The sequence below is a fragment of the Chinchilla lanigera genome, unplaced genomic scaffold, assembly GCF_000276665.1.
Source record: "Chinchilla lanigera isolate Chin_1 unplaced genomic scaffold, ChiLan1.0 scaffold00085, whole genome shotgun sequence".
Classification (NCBI taxonomy): domain Eukaryota; kingdom Metazoa; phylum Chordata; class Mammalia; order Rodentia; family Chinchillidae; genus Chinchilla; species Chinchilla lanigera.
Genome location: NW_004955486.1, coordinates 1996790 through 2010513, shown reverse-complemented (window position 1 = coordinate 2010513; position 13724 = coordinate 1996790). Strand labels below are relative to the sequence as shown.

General features: G+C 53.5%; 1 protein-coding gene across 1 annotated transcript in view; it reads right to left on the bottom strand.

Moving 5' to 3' along the window:
• Positions 1-8205: 8205 nt before the first annotated feature.
• Positions 8206-13724, bottom strand: part of Kiaa2013 (KIAA2013 ortholog) — a gene marked incomplete in the record, with an annotated part of 6252 nt that continues 733 nt past the window's right edge. The window contains 3 exon segments of the mRNA XM_005404300.2: positions 8206-8942; positions 10369-11222; positions 13192-13724. Of these exon segments, the coding sequence (XP_005404357.2) occupies positions 8925-8942; positions 10369-11222; positions 13192-13724 (1405 nt within the window).

Sequence of the window (13724 nt, the reverse complement as noted above, 5' to 3'; positions counted from 1 at the left end):
TTTGAGACAGGGTTTCCCTCAACTGCTTAGTCTGGGCTCCTGCCTCAGCCCCTCCAAGTAGCTAGCATCGCAAGGCAAGGCGTACCCCACCTCTCCTGACTCCTGTGTACCCTTGTCCCATGTTCTGTGATTCTGAGCTCTGCCTTCTACTCTTTTGTGGGTTTGTTTGTTTGTAAATTATTTTTGCTTTGTAGTGTAGGCTGGCCTTGAACTCATGGCAATCCTCCTGTCTCAGCCTCCCCATTGTGGGAGGTTTTGTTTGGTGTGTGTGTGTGCGTGTGTGTGTGTGTGTGTGTGTGTGTGTGTGTGTGTGTGTGTGTATTTTCTTCTGTTTCTGAGACCAGGTCTTGCTATGGAGCTCAGGCTGCCCTCAAATTCACAGCAACCCTCCTGTCTCAGCCTCTCAAATGCCCCAGCTTCAAAATTCTGGCTTTCAGACCAGGCACAGTGTCACACACCTGTAACCCCAGCACTCAGGAGGCCAAGCCAGGAGGATCTCTACAAGCTCACGGCCAACCCGGATTTGAGACACACCCTGTCTCTAATAACCAAAAAAGGGCTAGGGGGTGAAAGGGACAAACTCCCACCTCCCTATCCTTTGATAAGGGCACTAATCCCATCTGTGAGGGTAGCATCCTCATAAACTATTCACCTCCCAGAGCCCCACTTCTTAATACCATGCCCTTAGGAGCTAAGTCCCAACATGACGTGGGGAGGACCCCAACACTGGGGACATAGCAGGGGGTGGGGAGACGACTGGTGCGCTGAGGGCTCCCCTGGGAGGGCGCAGTCTTCCTGGGGGGGGCCTGAGGCTCAGGTGGAGAGTGAGGCTTCCTCGTGGAGAGGGAAGAGAGGGACGGGGTCAGCAGGAGGGTGACAGACAACGGGGGAGCACCTACTCCCTTTCCTCCTTGCCCCTCCCCCCTCCGCCCCCTCCTGTTTCCTGGGCGCTGCCTCCTCCGCTGGACGGCGGCGCTTCTGTGGCTCTAGGCTTCTAAGCGCTACCCTGGGCCTGCCTGGCCGGCTCCCCGCCTCTCCGCGCCCCCGACTGTCCTGCTGTGACACCCGAAGGACTCTGCAGCCCCGCAGTTCCTTGACCTGCCATAGGGAGCCACAGTAGGCGCTGCCTCCCTGCAGCGCCCACCCCGGCTTCCCCGACCTCTTCCCAGATCTGAAGGCCCCTGCACCCCGACTCCCCGCCCCCCCCCATCTGTGTCTCTCCCCTGCGCCCCGCGTCCCTGCCCGCCCAGACGACTGCAAGGTGATACCGTGCATCCCTGCAGCCCAGCGCCAGGACGCAGTGCGCGGCACATCCCCCTTAACGACTGACTAAAGTATTTATTCTCGATCCGGGCGTGGTGGCACATGCCTGTAATCCCAGCACTCGGGAGGCTGAGGCAGGAAGATTGTTGCGAGTTCGAGGCCAGCCTGGGCTACAAAGTGAGCTCAAGCTCAGCCTGAACTGCAGAGCGAAACCCTGTCTCAAAAAGACCAAAAAAAAAAAGTATTTACTCTCAACACCCTTTTTTAGGTACAAAAGAAATGTTTTTTAGAGCGCCAATTAAAAAAATAAATCCAAAACGTTCCTAGAAGGAGCAGGCTCCAGTACTGTCCCAGGCGCCTGCCCTCCGCTCTGCCCCCTGGCGGTGGCTCGGCGCTCAGCGCAAAGCCGCACGGCCTGAGGACATTTCCGGAAAGTGGAGCCGCACGCCGGAGACTTCATTTGCATACCCACAATGCATTGTATGCCAAGGAATTTCCCGCTGTGAAATCACAAGATTCTCCTTTTAGCCTCAATCAATTTTTCCCACAGTAATATTTACATTTAGAATTGTCTAAGAAATAGGCAGAAATGATTAACACCTCCTGGAAAATAATTACCATTCGAGAGTTAGGAATAGCCATTATTCGAGTATTGTGTGCCAGACTCACGTCAACTTTTGTTATTCGTGTGTAAGTTGGGATGTAGGTGATTTTTGCTTATTTATTTACTTATTTAGTAGTTGGTTTTAATTCTCAGATTTCCCCAAGTTTTAAGTTAGTTTTTAGGACGCTTTGTAAGGTTAATAGTACAATCTCAAAGAATTCCTGTATTTAACTGTTTTTGTGCTGACGTTCTCTTTAAAAGTGAAGCAAATATGGGCTGAAACTCAGATACGATTGTGACCTGAGGAATGTACGTTGGCCACCTTAAAATTGACTGTATTTTCAATAATTGGCTGCTTTTTCTACGAGTTATAGACTTATAACTAAAAGTACTGGCTACTCCGTGAGATAATTTACTTTCGAAACTAGAACTAGGAAAAAAAGAAAAAGCTAGAACTAGGGTACCTTGGAAACGCCAGAAGGGCATTCCGTGATGTCTTTGACTATTCCAGGAAGTCTGATTGGCCGAGGTTTACATCACGGCACGCCCAGCCGCAAGGGCTTCTGGGTAATGTAGTCCTTCCGGAGGTGGCACGGCCCCCACTGAGGATGTGAAGATGAGGAGGGGGGGCTCCACTGCAGAGTGAGTCGCTCAGGGAGGGAGGCCCTCCTGCGGTTTTCTCCTTCCAGGTCCGTCGCTCTGACCCGCCCTCCAAGCTCCTGGGTCACAGCGCTAGAGTGGCTCTGGGATAACTCTTCCCCGGCTCTTTGATCTGGCCAGGAAGAGGTTTCAGATCAATCAATAAAATAAAGTAGCTAGGATTACAAAATGACCAATTCAAACGCAGTTATGAAAATATTTTTTTAAAAACTAGGATGGAGGGAGAAGTTAGGAAGGAGATTAAAGAAAACTTAAGCCAGGCGTGGTGGCGCACACCTGTAATCCTAGCGCTTGGGAGGCTGAGGCAGGAGGATCCTTGGGAGTTTGAGACCAGCCTGGGCTACAAAGTGAGCTCAAGTCCAGCCTGAATTGCATAGCGAGACCTTGTCTCAAAAAGATCCCCCACCGCAAAAAAAAAAAAAAAAAATTAAGATGTGTTATGTCCATGTACCAACTCCCCGGTGGTGGATGTAATTATTATGTACTGCAAGTATGTACTAATTAAAATGTTAACAATAAAAGTTAAAAGTGCATTTAAAAAATAATTTTTTAAATATTTTTTAATGCTGGGCATGGTGGTACATGTCTGTAAATCACAGCAGCAGAGAGGCTAAAGAGGGAGGATCTCTGGGTTCAAGGCCACACTGCACTGCATAACAAGACCTTATCTCAATCCATTCCCCCCCAAAAAAAACCCCAGTAGCCAGATGTGGCAGTGTACACCTGTAATTCCAGCTACTCTGGAGGCTGAGGCAGAAGGATCACAAGTTTGAGCCCAGCCTGGGCAACCTAGAAAGACTATGCCTCAAAATAAAAAATAAAAGGGGGAGGGTGAAAAAAAAAAGTTTATTTATTTATTATTTCTGGTACCAGGAATCGAACTCATGACCTCATGCTTGCCAGACAGGCACTGTGCCACTAAGCTAAATCCCCAGCTCCCCCCACAAAAAATTTTTTTTTCCAAAAAATTTTTAAATAAAGAAAACATAAGAAAAATAAGACTGGGCATGATAGTGCACACCTGTAATCCCAGCACTCAGGAGGCTGAGGCAGGAGGATTGCAGAGTTTGAGGCCCACCTGGTACAAAGTGAGTTCAAGACCAACCTGAACTACATAGTGGGACCCTGTCTCAAAAAACAAAACAAAAAAAAAAAAAAAAAACGAAAGAGAAAGAAAGAAAGAAAGAAAGAATAGAAGGCTGTAATCTCAGCAGTCAGGAGGCCGAGGATCACCTTGAGTTTGAAGCCAGCCTGGGCTGCACAGCAAGACCCTGTCTCAATTTCAATCAATCAATCAATAAATAAATAGAAGGAGATGCTAAATTTCAGTTAGAGATTAATGCAAAAAAAGACGGTTTTTTGATCCATGGTCACAGAGTCTTAATTCTGTCCATGGCCCCCAGGTTCAGAAGTGCTGAGGGTATGATATAAATAACTGCCCCTGTGTTGGTAGAAATTTTGAATTTACCAAAGCACAGTTATTTTTTCAGGTCCTGAGGATTGAACTCAGGGCCTTTACCCTGAGCTACATCCCAACCCCTTTTTTGTGTGTTTTTGGTGGTACCAGGAATCAAATGACCGGGAATGACCTCCCACTTGCAAGGCAGACACTGTGCCACTGAGATATATCCCTGGCCCCCAACCGTTTTCTGAAATATGACTGTTTGGGTTGTACAGGTGGGCTTGAACTTTTGATCCTCCTGCCTCAGCTTCCCAGAGTGCTGGGACTTACAGGCATGTCTACCATACCTGGCTGACTATGTAGTCCTCTATCTAGTGGCACTTCCCAACTGTCCTGTGAACTGGAAGATATTAGACCCATTTTACAGGTGGGAATGTAGAGGGGAAGCATTTCAGCCACTGATTTGAGGTCACACGATAATGACAGAGCTGGAGATAGAAAGCAGGTCCCTCCCTCCCACTCCCAGCCCGTATTTTCCTTTACTTACAGCAAGTGCTGCTTAGTGATCTTCTCACAAAATTTTATCCTCAGAGAAGCCACAACCTCTCTCATGAGCTTCCCAGATCTTGTTTTTTTGTTTTCTTTTTTTTTTTTTAATTAGTCACCTGTCTTTTTTCTAATTTTTTTATTGGTACTTTTTTTTTTGTGGTACTGGAAATCAAACTCAGGACCTTGCACTTGCCAGGCAGGCGCTATGCCGCTGAGCTGTATCCCTAGCCCTTGTTGGTACATTTTAGATATACATAATGACCACATTCATCACAGGGACTCTGCAACTGTACATGACATCTCTTGCTGCTTTTCCTTCCCATTTCCCTCCCTTCCCTTCAACCCCTCTTCCCCTCCTTATTTACAAAAGACTTGTTTCCATTTTTTCCCTTTTTCTCTCATTTTTTTTCTTTTTCCTTGCTTCCTTTCCCTGTCTCCCCTCTGTAGTTCCCCTCCCCATTTGAACATTTTCTTCCTATTTCACAATACACACTTTTTTTTTCTTTTTGCCTTTTTGAGACAGGGTCTCACTATGCAGTTTGGGCTGGACTTGAGCTCATTTTGTAGCTCAGGCTGGCCTTGAACTTGCAGCAACCCTCCTGCCTCAGCCTCGTGGGCTATTATACATTTTGGTCCTTATTTACCCTTTTGGTTTCTCACACTGTGTGTGTGTGTGTGTGTGTGTGTGTGTGTGTGTGTGTGTGTGAGAGAGAGAGAGAGAGAGAGAGATTCAACAAGTAGATTCTAACCACGCAGATTTAGAAAGAACAAGACAAGCCACCGTGTTCCCTGTGCTCAAGCTGGTGTACACCATCGGAGGCTGAGGCAGGAGGATTGCAGTGAGTTCCAGGACAGCCTGGACTACAGAGTGAAAGTGCGGGGCACACACAGCTGGTTGTCACTGTAGCTTCACCCTTTGTCACCTAGGGCAGAGGCATGGCCTGCGAGATTCTGCTCAGTGGCCATATAAATGATTCATCCCGAGATCCTATCACTGAAAGGGCAAGAGACTCCAGCAACCAGTGTCCAGCCCTAGCAGCTCATTCTGGGCGAGGCTGTTTGCTCAGCCATTGCCCCTAGCTGTGGAGCCTTCTTGCCCTGCCTGGGCCTACTTTCTGCAGGGTGTGGTTGCTGCTGATCGCCAGACCCCTAGCCAGACATTTTTTTTAAACAGGGGGGGTGGATGGTGTACACCTGTAATCGGAGGCTGAGGCAGGAGGATTGCAGTGAGTTCCAGGACAGCCTGGACTACAGAGTGAAATTTTTTTTTTTTTTTTGAGACAGGATCTCACTATGCCTGGCCTCGAACGCATGAGGATCCTCCTGTCTCAGCCTCCTGAATGCTGGAATTACAGGTGTGTGCCACCATGCTTAGCTCTAACCAGACTTTTAAAGTTCAGGGCATTGATGCTTATCAGGGAGGTCCCTAAAGATAAGCGTGAAGGACATCTTGTTCCTAAAAATTGTAAGTGAGGCCTTGCTTGGAAATCTGAGCTATAGCACCTCAGCTCAGGAGGAAAAATGTGCAGACTGTGCACTTCCAAGGGTCCTGTGAAGCTGGGGGTTTGAGTGAGGCACACTCGGATGCTTCCGCTCCATCTAAGAGCCTGTGTCTCTATTCTCGGCTTGTTGTCACCTCTGCTGGAAGAATGTTTGTCCTTTCTGGCTGCTATAATAGAATGCCATATACTAAGTGCCTTACAAACAGCATAGAAGCCTTGTTGTAGTGGCGCACGCCTATAATCCCAACACTCAGGAGGCCGAGATAGGAGGATCGCCATGAGTTCGAGGCCAGCCTGGGCTACGTAGTGAGCTCAACGTCAGCCTGGGCTATGTAGTGATCTCAAGGTCAGCCTGAACTACATAGTGAGTCAGCCCCGTCTCAAACAAACAAACAGCAACATAAAATTATTTCCTACAGTTCTGGAGGCTCAAAGTCTGAAGTCAGGATGCCAATAGGGCTGGCGCTGGTGGACTCCCTGATCCAGACCGTAAACAGCTATTTCTTTGTTTTGTTGGTTGCTTGTTGTTGTTATTGTTGCTTGTTTTGAGACAAAGTCTCACTATGTAGTTTAGGCTGGTCTTAAATTTACTCTGTAGCCCAGGCTGACTTCAGGTACTTCAAGGTTCCCCCTGCACTAAGGCTCCCCCTGCACTAAGGCTCCCCCTGCACTAAGGTTCCCCCTGCACTAAGGCTCCCCCTGCATTAAGTTCCCTGCACTGAGCACGGAGCAGCTTTCCCAAGGTGAGCACGGCTGAAGGCAGGTGGTGTGCATCCATACCTGTGTGCACAGCTGGTTGCCAGGGCAACAGCAGGAGACAAGGGTGGCTCCTTGGATGAGACCAGGCACAACAGGCCATCTGGGCGGGCCTGCAGGGAGCTAATACCATTCCAACCAACCTTCCAGCTGTTGGGGAATACTGGATAGAATGCAGCTATAGATCTCAGGCCCTGAAAAAGAGACGCAGGGGACCTCAGGCCACCGTTCGTGCCGACAGCCGTGTGGCCCTGGATGAATGATTCTGAGGCCCGTGTTCCTGTCTCTCAGCATCCAGGCGGCTGTACTGATATGAAACACCGAATACACGTGGTGAGCTCTTAAGTGAGATGAAACCTATAAATATTAGTTTACTGAAGCATGGATTCTGCTGTCTAGAAGCTTCCAGCTTAGTGCAACAAGTGGAGGACACATCACAATGCAAAGGACGCCGACTATACCCAAGGTCCCCACCCCCTAAAACAGCCAAGGCAGCCTTGGAACACGGCTTGTCCGAGCTCTGCACTGGCAGGAGTGGGAGCCTGGGACTGAGGCCACTGGAGAACCAAGGCCACTTGTCCTGCAGCCTGATGTGCCTGTTTACCCCTGCTCTGTCTGCTGAGGGTGACATGAGCTCCTGCCATACAGCCTGGGCTTCCCGGTGAGCCAGCCACGGAATCACAGGAGCAGGCCCCCCACAGCGGGCCACCGCGCCCTCTCACATTCCTTTTTCGGTCCCTGGAACAAGGCGCCCTTCTCCCCTGGCAGGAGAGCAGTCTGAGTGTGGTTTCAGTGAACTCATACAGAAGGCACACTTGCGGGTGGGGGGTACCAGGGACTGAGCTGCAGCCCAGCCCCTTATTTTGGGGGTTTTAAAGTTTTCATTATTATTGTTTGGGTTTTGGAGACAGGGTCTTGCTATGTACTTCAGGGTGGGCTCGAACTAAGTAGCCCAGGCTGGCCTCACATTCACAAGGATCCGCCTGCCTCAGCCTCCCGAGTGCTCAGGTTATGGTATGGCGCCACCATTCCTGGCTTTTCCTTTTCTCACCTGGTCTTGCTATGTTGCTCCGGTTGGGTTTGAATTCATGATCCTCTTGTCTCAGCACTCCGGGAGGCTGGGACCATAAGCATGAACCACCACGCCCAGCTCACCTTAGGGTTTTTTTCTGCTGCTGCCCTATGGCTAGAAAAACTGGGGGCCGAAGAACCAAGCCCTTTAGGGCAGAAGGCGCCATAGCAGGGGACTCATAGGATGCTGAAGACCCTTGCCCGGTCCACTCCTGGCCACCCTGCAACCCTGGTGGGCAGGGAGGTGGCTGGGGCTTGAGTCGCCCCTTGAGAGAGAAGCCAGCACCCCCAGGCTGTGGTGAGGCCGAGGGTCCCCCTTCAGACCACCCAGGATCTGGTGAGGGCGGAGGACGGCACCAATGTGCCCAGGGGTTTCAACCACACACAGACCAGTCAGGGAAATTTGAAAGAAGTTTATTTAAAAACAGAACAAAAAAGCTTTGGTATTTCAAAACCCAACCATCATCAATCACTAAAAAGTTAAACACCCCAAAGCGCGAAAGTACAAAACCACAGATGCCCACAGCTCATGAGAGGAGTCGATGTGCAAACCCAGGCGACAGCAGGGCCACACTGTCCCCTGAGATGATGCCGAGCCCCTGGGGGTCCGGTGTTGCCGCCAGCACTCACTACCTAGACACCTAGTGAGACCCCAACAAAAATAAATTAGAAATCCATTCAAGAAAGAACACACTGGGCCGGAGATGTAGCTCAGCGGCACAGCGCCTGCCTGGCAAGCTCGAGGTCGTGAGTTTGATTCCCGGTACCAAAAAAAAAAAAAAATTAAGTAAGGAAAAGAATACAATTTTCTAAACAAGTCTTTTTAAAAGGAGGTGCTTCCTGGGACAGGAGAACGGGGAGAGAGGAAGGAGGGAGTTCAATTTCAAGTATTTCCCTATCAGTTCATCTTACTGAGCAGAAAGCTTTCAGGAGTCTGCGGCCGCTCCCTCCCCACCTGGCACTCGTCCTTCCAATGCCAACTCACGTCCACCAGCGCTCCGGCGTCACCGTCCCGGACAAGGCACAAAGGGTGGGTGCTCCGGAGGACCCCGCTCGCGGCAGCGGGGCGCCCAGTGCTGTCTGTGCAAATGGTGGCCGAGCGCGGGGCTCGCGTCCCTCAGACACTGGGATCCTCCTGTTCGGCGAAGGAGACAAGGGTCAGGGCCCACTGCCCACCCGCCGCCGCCCGGCACCAATGGACTTGGTGGCCTGCGGACCTCCTCGGGCGGCTCGAGCACCTGAGAGGGGCATGGGTGGTGCCCAGCTCGGCTGTCACCCCGACCGCGTGGGGAACCACAACTCTACGCAATGGGGGGGCAGCCCGAAGAACCCACGGTGCTAACCTGGCCCCCTTGCTACCCCCGCGGGCACGGGACGCGACCCAGGGAAGGCCACGGCGCTCAGGCCGGGCTGTCCGCCCTTCTCCCGTGATCCTGCTTCTCTTCCAAGTCCTGCCCGCGGGTCAGAAGCCACAGACTCGGTGGGTGGGACAGGGCACTTGTGCCTGGGACCTGGGCTTGCTTTCTTCTCTGTCTTTGCTTCCCCTTCCTTCCCCTTCCTCTTTCTCCCTTTCTCTTTCTTTCTTTCACTGGTACTAGCGCTTGAACCGAAGGTGCTCTACCACTGGGCTATGCCCCCAGCCCTTTATCATACTATTATTAGGTATCTCTCTACATCGCTTGTTTGACAAGAGCAGACACCTGGACAGGAAGGGAAGAGGCGGGAGAGGAGGGGAGAAGGGGAGCAGGAAGAAGGGGTGGGAGGAGAGGGAACAGGGCGGGGGTGGAGGGGAGCAGGCCAGACGGGGAAGGGAAGGTCAGCTCCTTCACTCCTGCGGCGCCCCAGCCTCTCCCGAGTGGTCCTGGCAGTGGGTCACACAGGCGGCCACTGGCAGGAGAAAGACAGCCTCACCACAGACACCAGCGTGGCCCCCGGCACCGAGCAAGGGACAGTCCCGCAGCAGCTGCGGTCAAAGTCAGAGCTTCTTGAGGGCAACAATGTTTTGGGGAACAGGAGGGAAATGAATGCGGCGCTCGGACCGCCGCAGCCGGAAGCCCACGCTGAGTGACCGGCCTCTGAGGCAACGCACTGGCCCGCCGGGTGAGGACAGGGCACCAGGCCGCTCACACAGAGGCTCCTGGGCCTGTTATGTTTCAGTGGCAGGACAGGAAGGCAGTGGATGCATCCATCCCTCAATTCCCCGGTCCCCTCTCTTAGGATCTCCTTGGATATCACTTTTTGTTTGTTTGTTTTCAGTTTTGAGGCAGGGTCTCGCGACGTACTTCAGGCTGGCCTTGAACTCACTATGTAGCCCAGGCTGGCCTTGAACTCTCAGTAATCGTCCTGCCTCGGCCTCCCAAGTGCTGGCATGACAATCACGTGCCACTTTGCCCTACCCAAACTCACTCTTGGATGGCCTCTCAAACCACACTTGCTCCTGTCCCTGGGGCTGACAGCTGTGGTAAGTCTTAGCACCCGTTCCTGCCCAGGCTGCCCCCCGCCCAGCTGGCCCCTGGACTGAGTGGACGGAGGCCTCAGGCTTGGGGACAGGGATGGCCTACCTTGCTCCTGAAGAGGGGCTTGGCTCCGGGCCCGCAGTACTCATTGTAGATGAGCTTGAAGAGGAAGAGGTGGAAGAGGGTGATGAGGGAGGCCACGCTGAACCAGAAGAGGAAGGGCAGCCCGGGGTCCTGCTGGGCCATGTGCTCGTCATGGGCCAGAATGGCCTTGAGGTGCAGCGTGTGCCGCAGGTCCTGCAGGTGCGTGAGGTCGGTGGAGATGTAGAGCAGCGGTGTGATGGGCTGCGTCACCATGACGGAGAAGGTGTGGCCGCCGGGCGCCGCGGTCAGCTCCACGGGCTCCTGCAGGCAGCCCGCCTCACAGGCGTAGATCTTGCCGGGCTGCCCGCGGGCCTCCACAGACACGTGCAGGTAGGGCTTGCCCTCAGCGTCTGCCAGCACGGCCAGGTCGATGTGGTCATTCTTGTAGCGGATCCCATGCAGCGCATAGCTGTTGTGTAGCACATCGGGGTCCGCCTGGAACTGCAGGTGGTTCTCGGTGAACTGCAGCCCCCCGAAGCTGAGCACCATGCCCTGCAGGATGCCCGGCGCACCCGCCTTCACCAGCCCCTTGCAGCCGCGCTTCTGGAGCGTCAGCCTCCACAGGTCAGAGAGCTGCAGGATCTGCTGCGCAGAGACCAGCCGGCCGGGCCACAGGTTCTCCGCGTGCATGGTGGCGTGGCCGCTGAAGCAGTGGTCTTCGTAGCTGAGCGTTGCCTCCATCTGCTCTCGCTCCCGGCGGCTCAGGGAGGGGCTGAGCAGCGGGGCTGGCGAGCAGGACAGCATGTAGTACAGCGTCAGGTTCACGGTCAGGCCAGATGGCGTGTGGGCATCGGTGATTTTCTTCATTTCCACCCCTGGAAGACCGCACACAGGGCTGGTGTTAGGAGGAAGGCCCAGCAGGCGCAGAGGAGGGGAATGAGGATGAAGGCAGAGGGGGTAAGTTTAGGTCCTAGCCAGGCGTGGTGGTGCAGGCCTGTGATCCCAGTACTAAGGAGGCTGAAGCAGGAGGATTACCGTGAGTTTGAGACCAGCCTGGGCTACATATTGAGACCCTGTTTCAAAACACCAAAAAGAAATCTGGCCCCTAATGAAGCTAACAGTTCTGGTCCTCTCAAGGGTGACAAAACTCATCCTGCCTGTCCAACATGACTAACTGGAGCCCATGGGCCTAAAACCTGAAGTCTCATTCAAGGCAGTGGGGTCTTCTGCAGAGCTGTGACGCCACACACTGGGCCATGACTTGGCCCCAAATGGATGGTCAGGCCCCTCATGCCAGGCCTGTCACCCGTGCCCAGCCAGCCCTGGCCATTTCTCCATCCCTCTGACCAGTCCTGTAGTTTTAAACGACACCTCCCAATTTTGTAACAGTTTGGGTTGGTACGTACACACTTACACGGGGTGTCACACAGATATCCCCAACTCTGAATGAATTCGAAACTCAGCTATCCGCCCCCTGGGGGTCTCCAGCTGGACACCTGAAGGCAACCTGAACCTGACAGGACAGGGACTCTCAGTCCCAAACCAAGCCTTCGCTAGGCTGTCACCCCGCAACCGCCCAAGCCCCCTAATTCTCACTCCTGCAGCCAACGGCTGTCCTAGCAGCTAGACCTCCCAAAGCCTCAGGATCCACCCGCTGTGTCCCTCTCCACCGTCACAGCCTTGGTCCCAGCTTCCTTCCTCCCGCCTGGGCTCCAGCAAAAAACTCTCACCTGCTCTCCATGCTTACTCCAAACACAGGAGCAGGGATCTTTCCAGATGCAATCAGAGCACATGTCTGCCATCTTCCCATTCCTCTTGGAATACAACGCAGGCCTCACCAAGGCCCGCAAGGCCAGCCACCCAGTCCTCACTCACCACCCGCCAGCCACCTGCCTAACCAGCTCCTGCTCCAGGGCGGTCTCCAGCCTGCCCTGCCTCCTTCCTCCTACGTGACTGGCTGCTGGTGGACACCCAGGCCTCAGCCTACTGTCTCCTTGCCAGAGAGCCCCATCCCCAGACGGAGCTGGGAGGGAAGCCAATCCCCCGACACACTCCCACCTCCACTCCACTGACCCTGTCTCATTTCCAACGCCCTATGAAAGCTGCCTTACATGTCACTTTTCTGCTGTCTGTCTGCTTCCTCACCTGACTTAAACAAGCACCAGGAAACAGGAACTTTGTTTTGTTCACTTCTTCCAGCCCTGGCCACAAGCAGTCAATAAATACTTGAATGAATTCCCTGTTTGAGCAACCAACGTGAGTCCAGACAATTAGAGCCCTGAAAACCAAAATCCCTCGCACTGCCAATAGGATTTTCTTAAACAAGCAAGGTGGGAGGGAAGTTTTTGTTTGGTGGGGCCACTCCCACCTGCTGAGAGGGGTCTCCAAGCCCAAGGGCAGAGCATACCTCAGCTTCACAGGAGTCAGGCCTACAAGCTTCCCTCTGGCCCAGGCAGACCTTAGAGACAGCAGAGCGACTCAATGCCCCTGCTGGTCCACCCTTCAGAAAATGATGCTAAAAAGCCCCACCCACTCAAATCAGGCCTCACCTACAAAAACAAATAATAAGGCCCAATATTTACAATCCACTTTTCATTTAAATCTGATAAAAGCCTCCTGAGGTAGGCAACACATTAAACACAGCCGCAGAGAGCAATGACCACGAATCCAAGGTCACACAGCTGTTAGGTGGCGGAGCACAGATTCTGCCCCCAGTCAAACGCAACGCCCAAGTTGTAGCCTTCAAGGTCACCTCTGCAGCCCTCGGCGGGACACCACTAAGGTGGACCATGTACCCTCTCATGCAGGAGAGGCACTGTGCACCAAGCACCCGCCAGGCCTCACCTGGGCTGAAGAGCTGAGCCCAGAGGTGCTGGTGGTCCTGAAGCAGCTCAGCCGCCGGCCTCTCCAAGAGCTCCAGCATGTCCTTCCGGGCCAAGTCCTGGAGTGCCTTGAGCTCCTTGGCTGCTCTGCTTTTGAGCACCTGGGGAGTGATGGGGTCGGAGACGTGCACCACCCACAGCACCGTCTCGTCCAGCTGCGACTTGGGAGCCACCTGCAGCCGGTTCACAAGCTTCTTGGCGGCCACCACGACCAGGTGCACCTGGCCCGTGGGCAAGGGGGGAGACCGGCCGGAGTAGAGCAGGAACTGATGGTCTCCGACCTTCTCCAGGGTACTGGTGAAGGCTTTGGGGAGCGGGCCGGCAGTGGGACCCACAGTCTGCAGCGCGGCCACACGCTCCGTGGGGTTGTTGAGCTGGATGCGCTGCAGATACACGTGGGGTCGCCCCCGGTGCGCCAGAAAGTCCTCCTGCAGCAGTACGCAGTCGCGGCCAGCGCCGGCGGCCAGGCCAGAGGCCGAGGCAGGACCCGCGCCC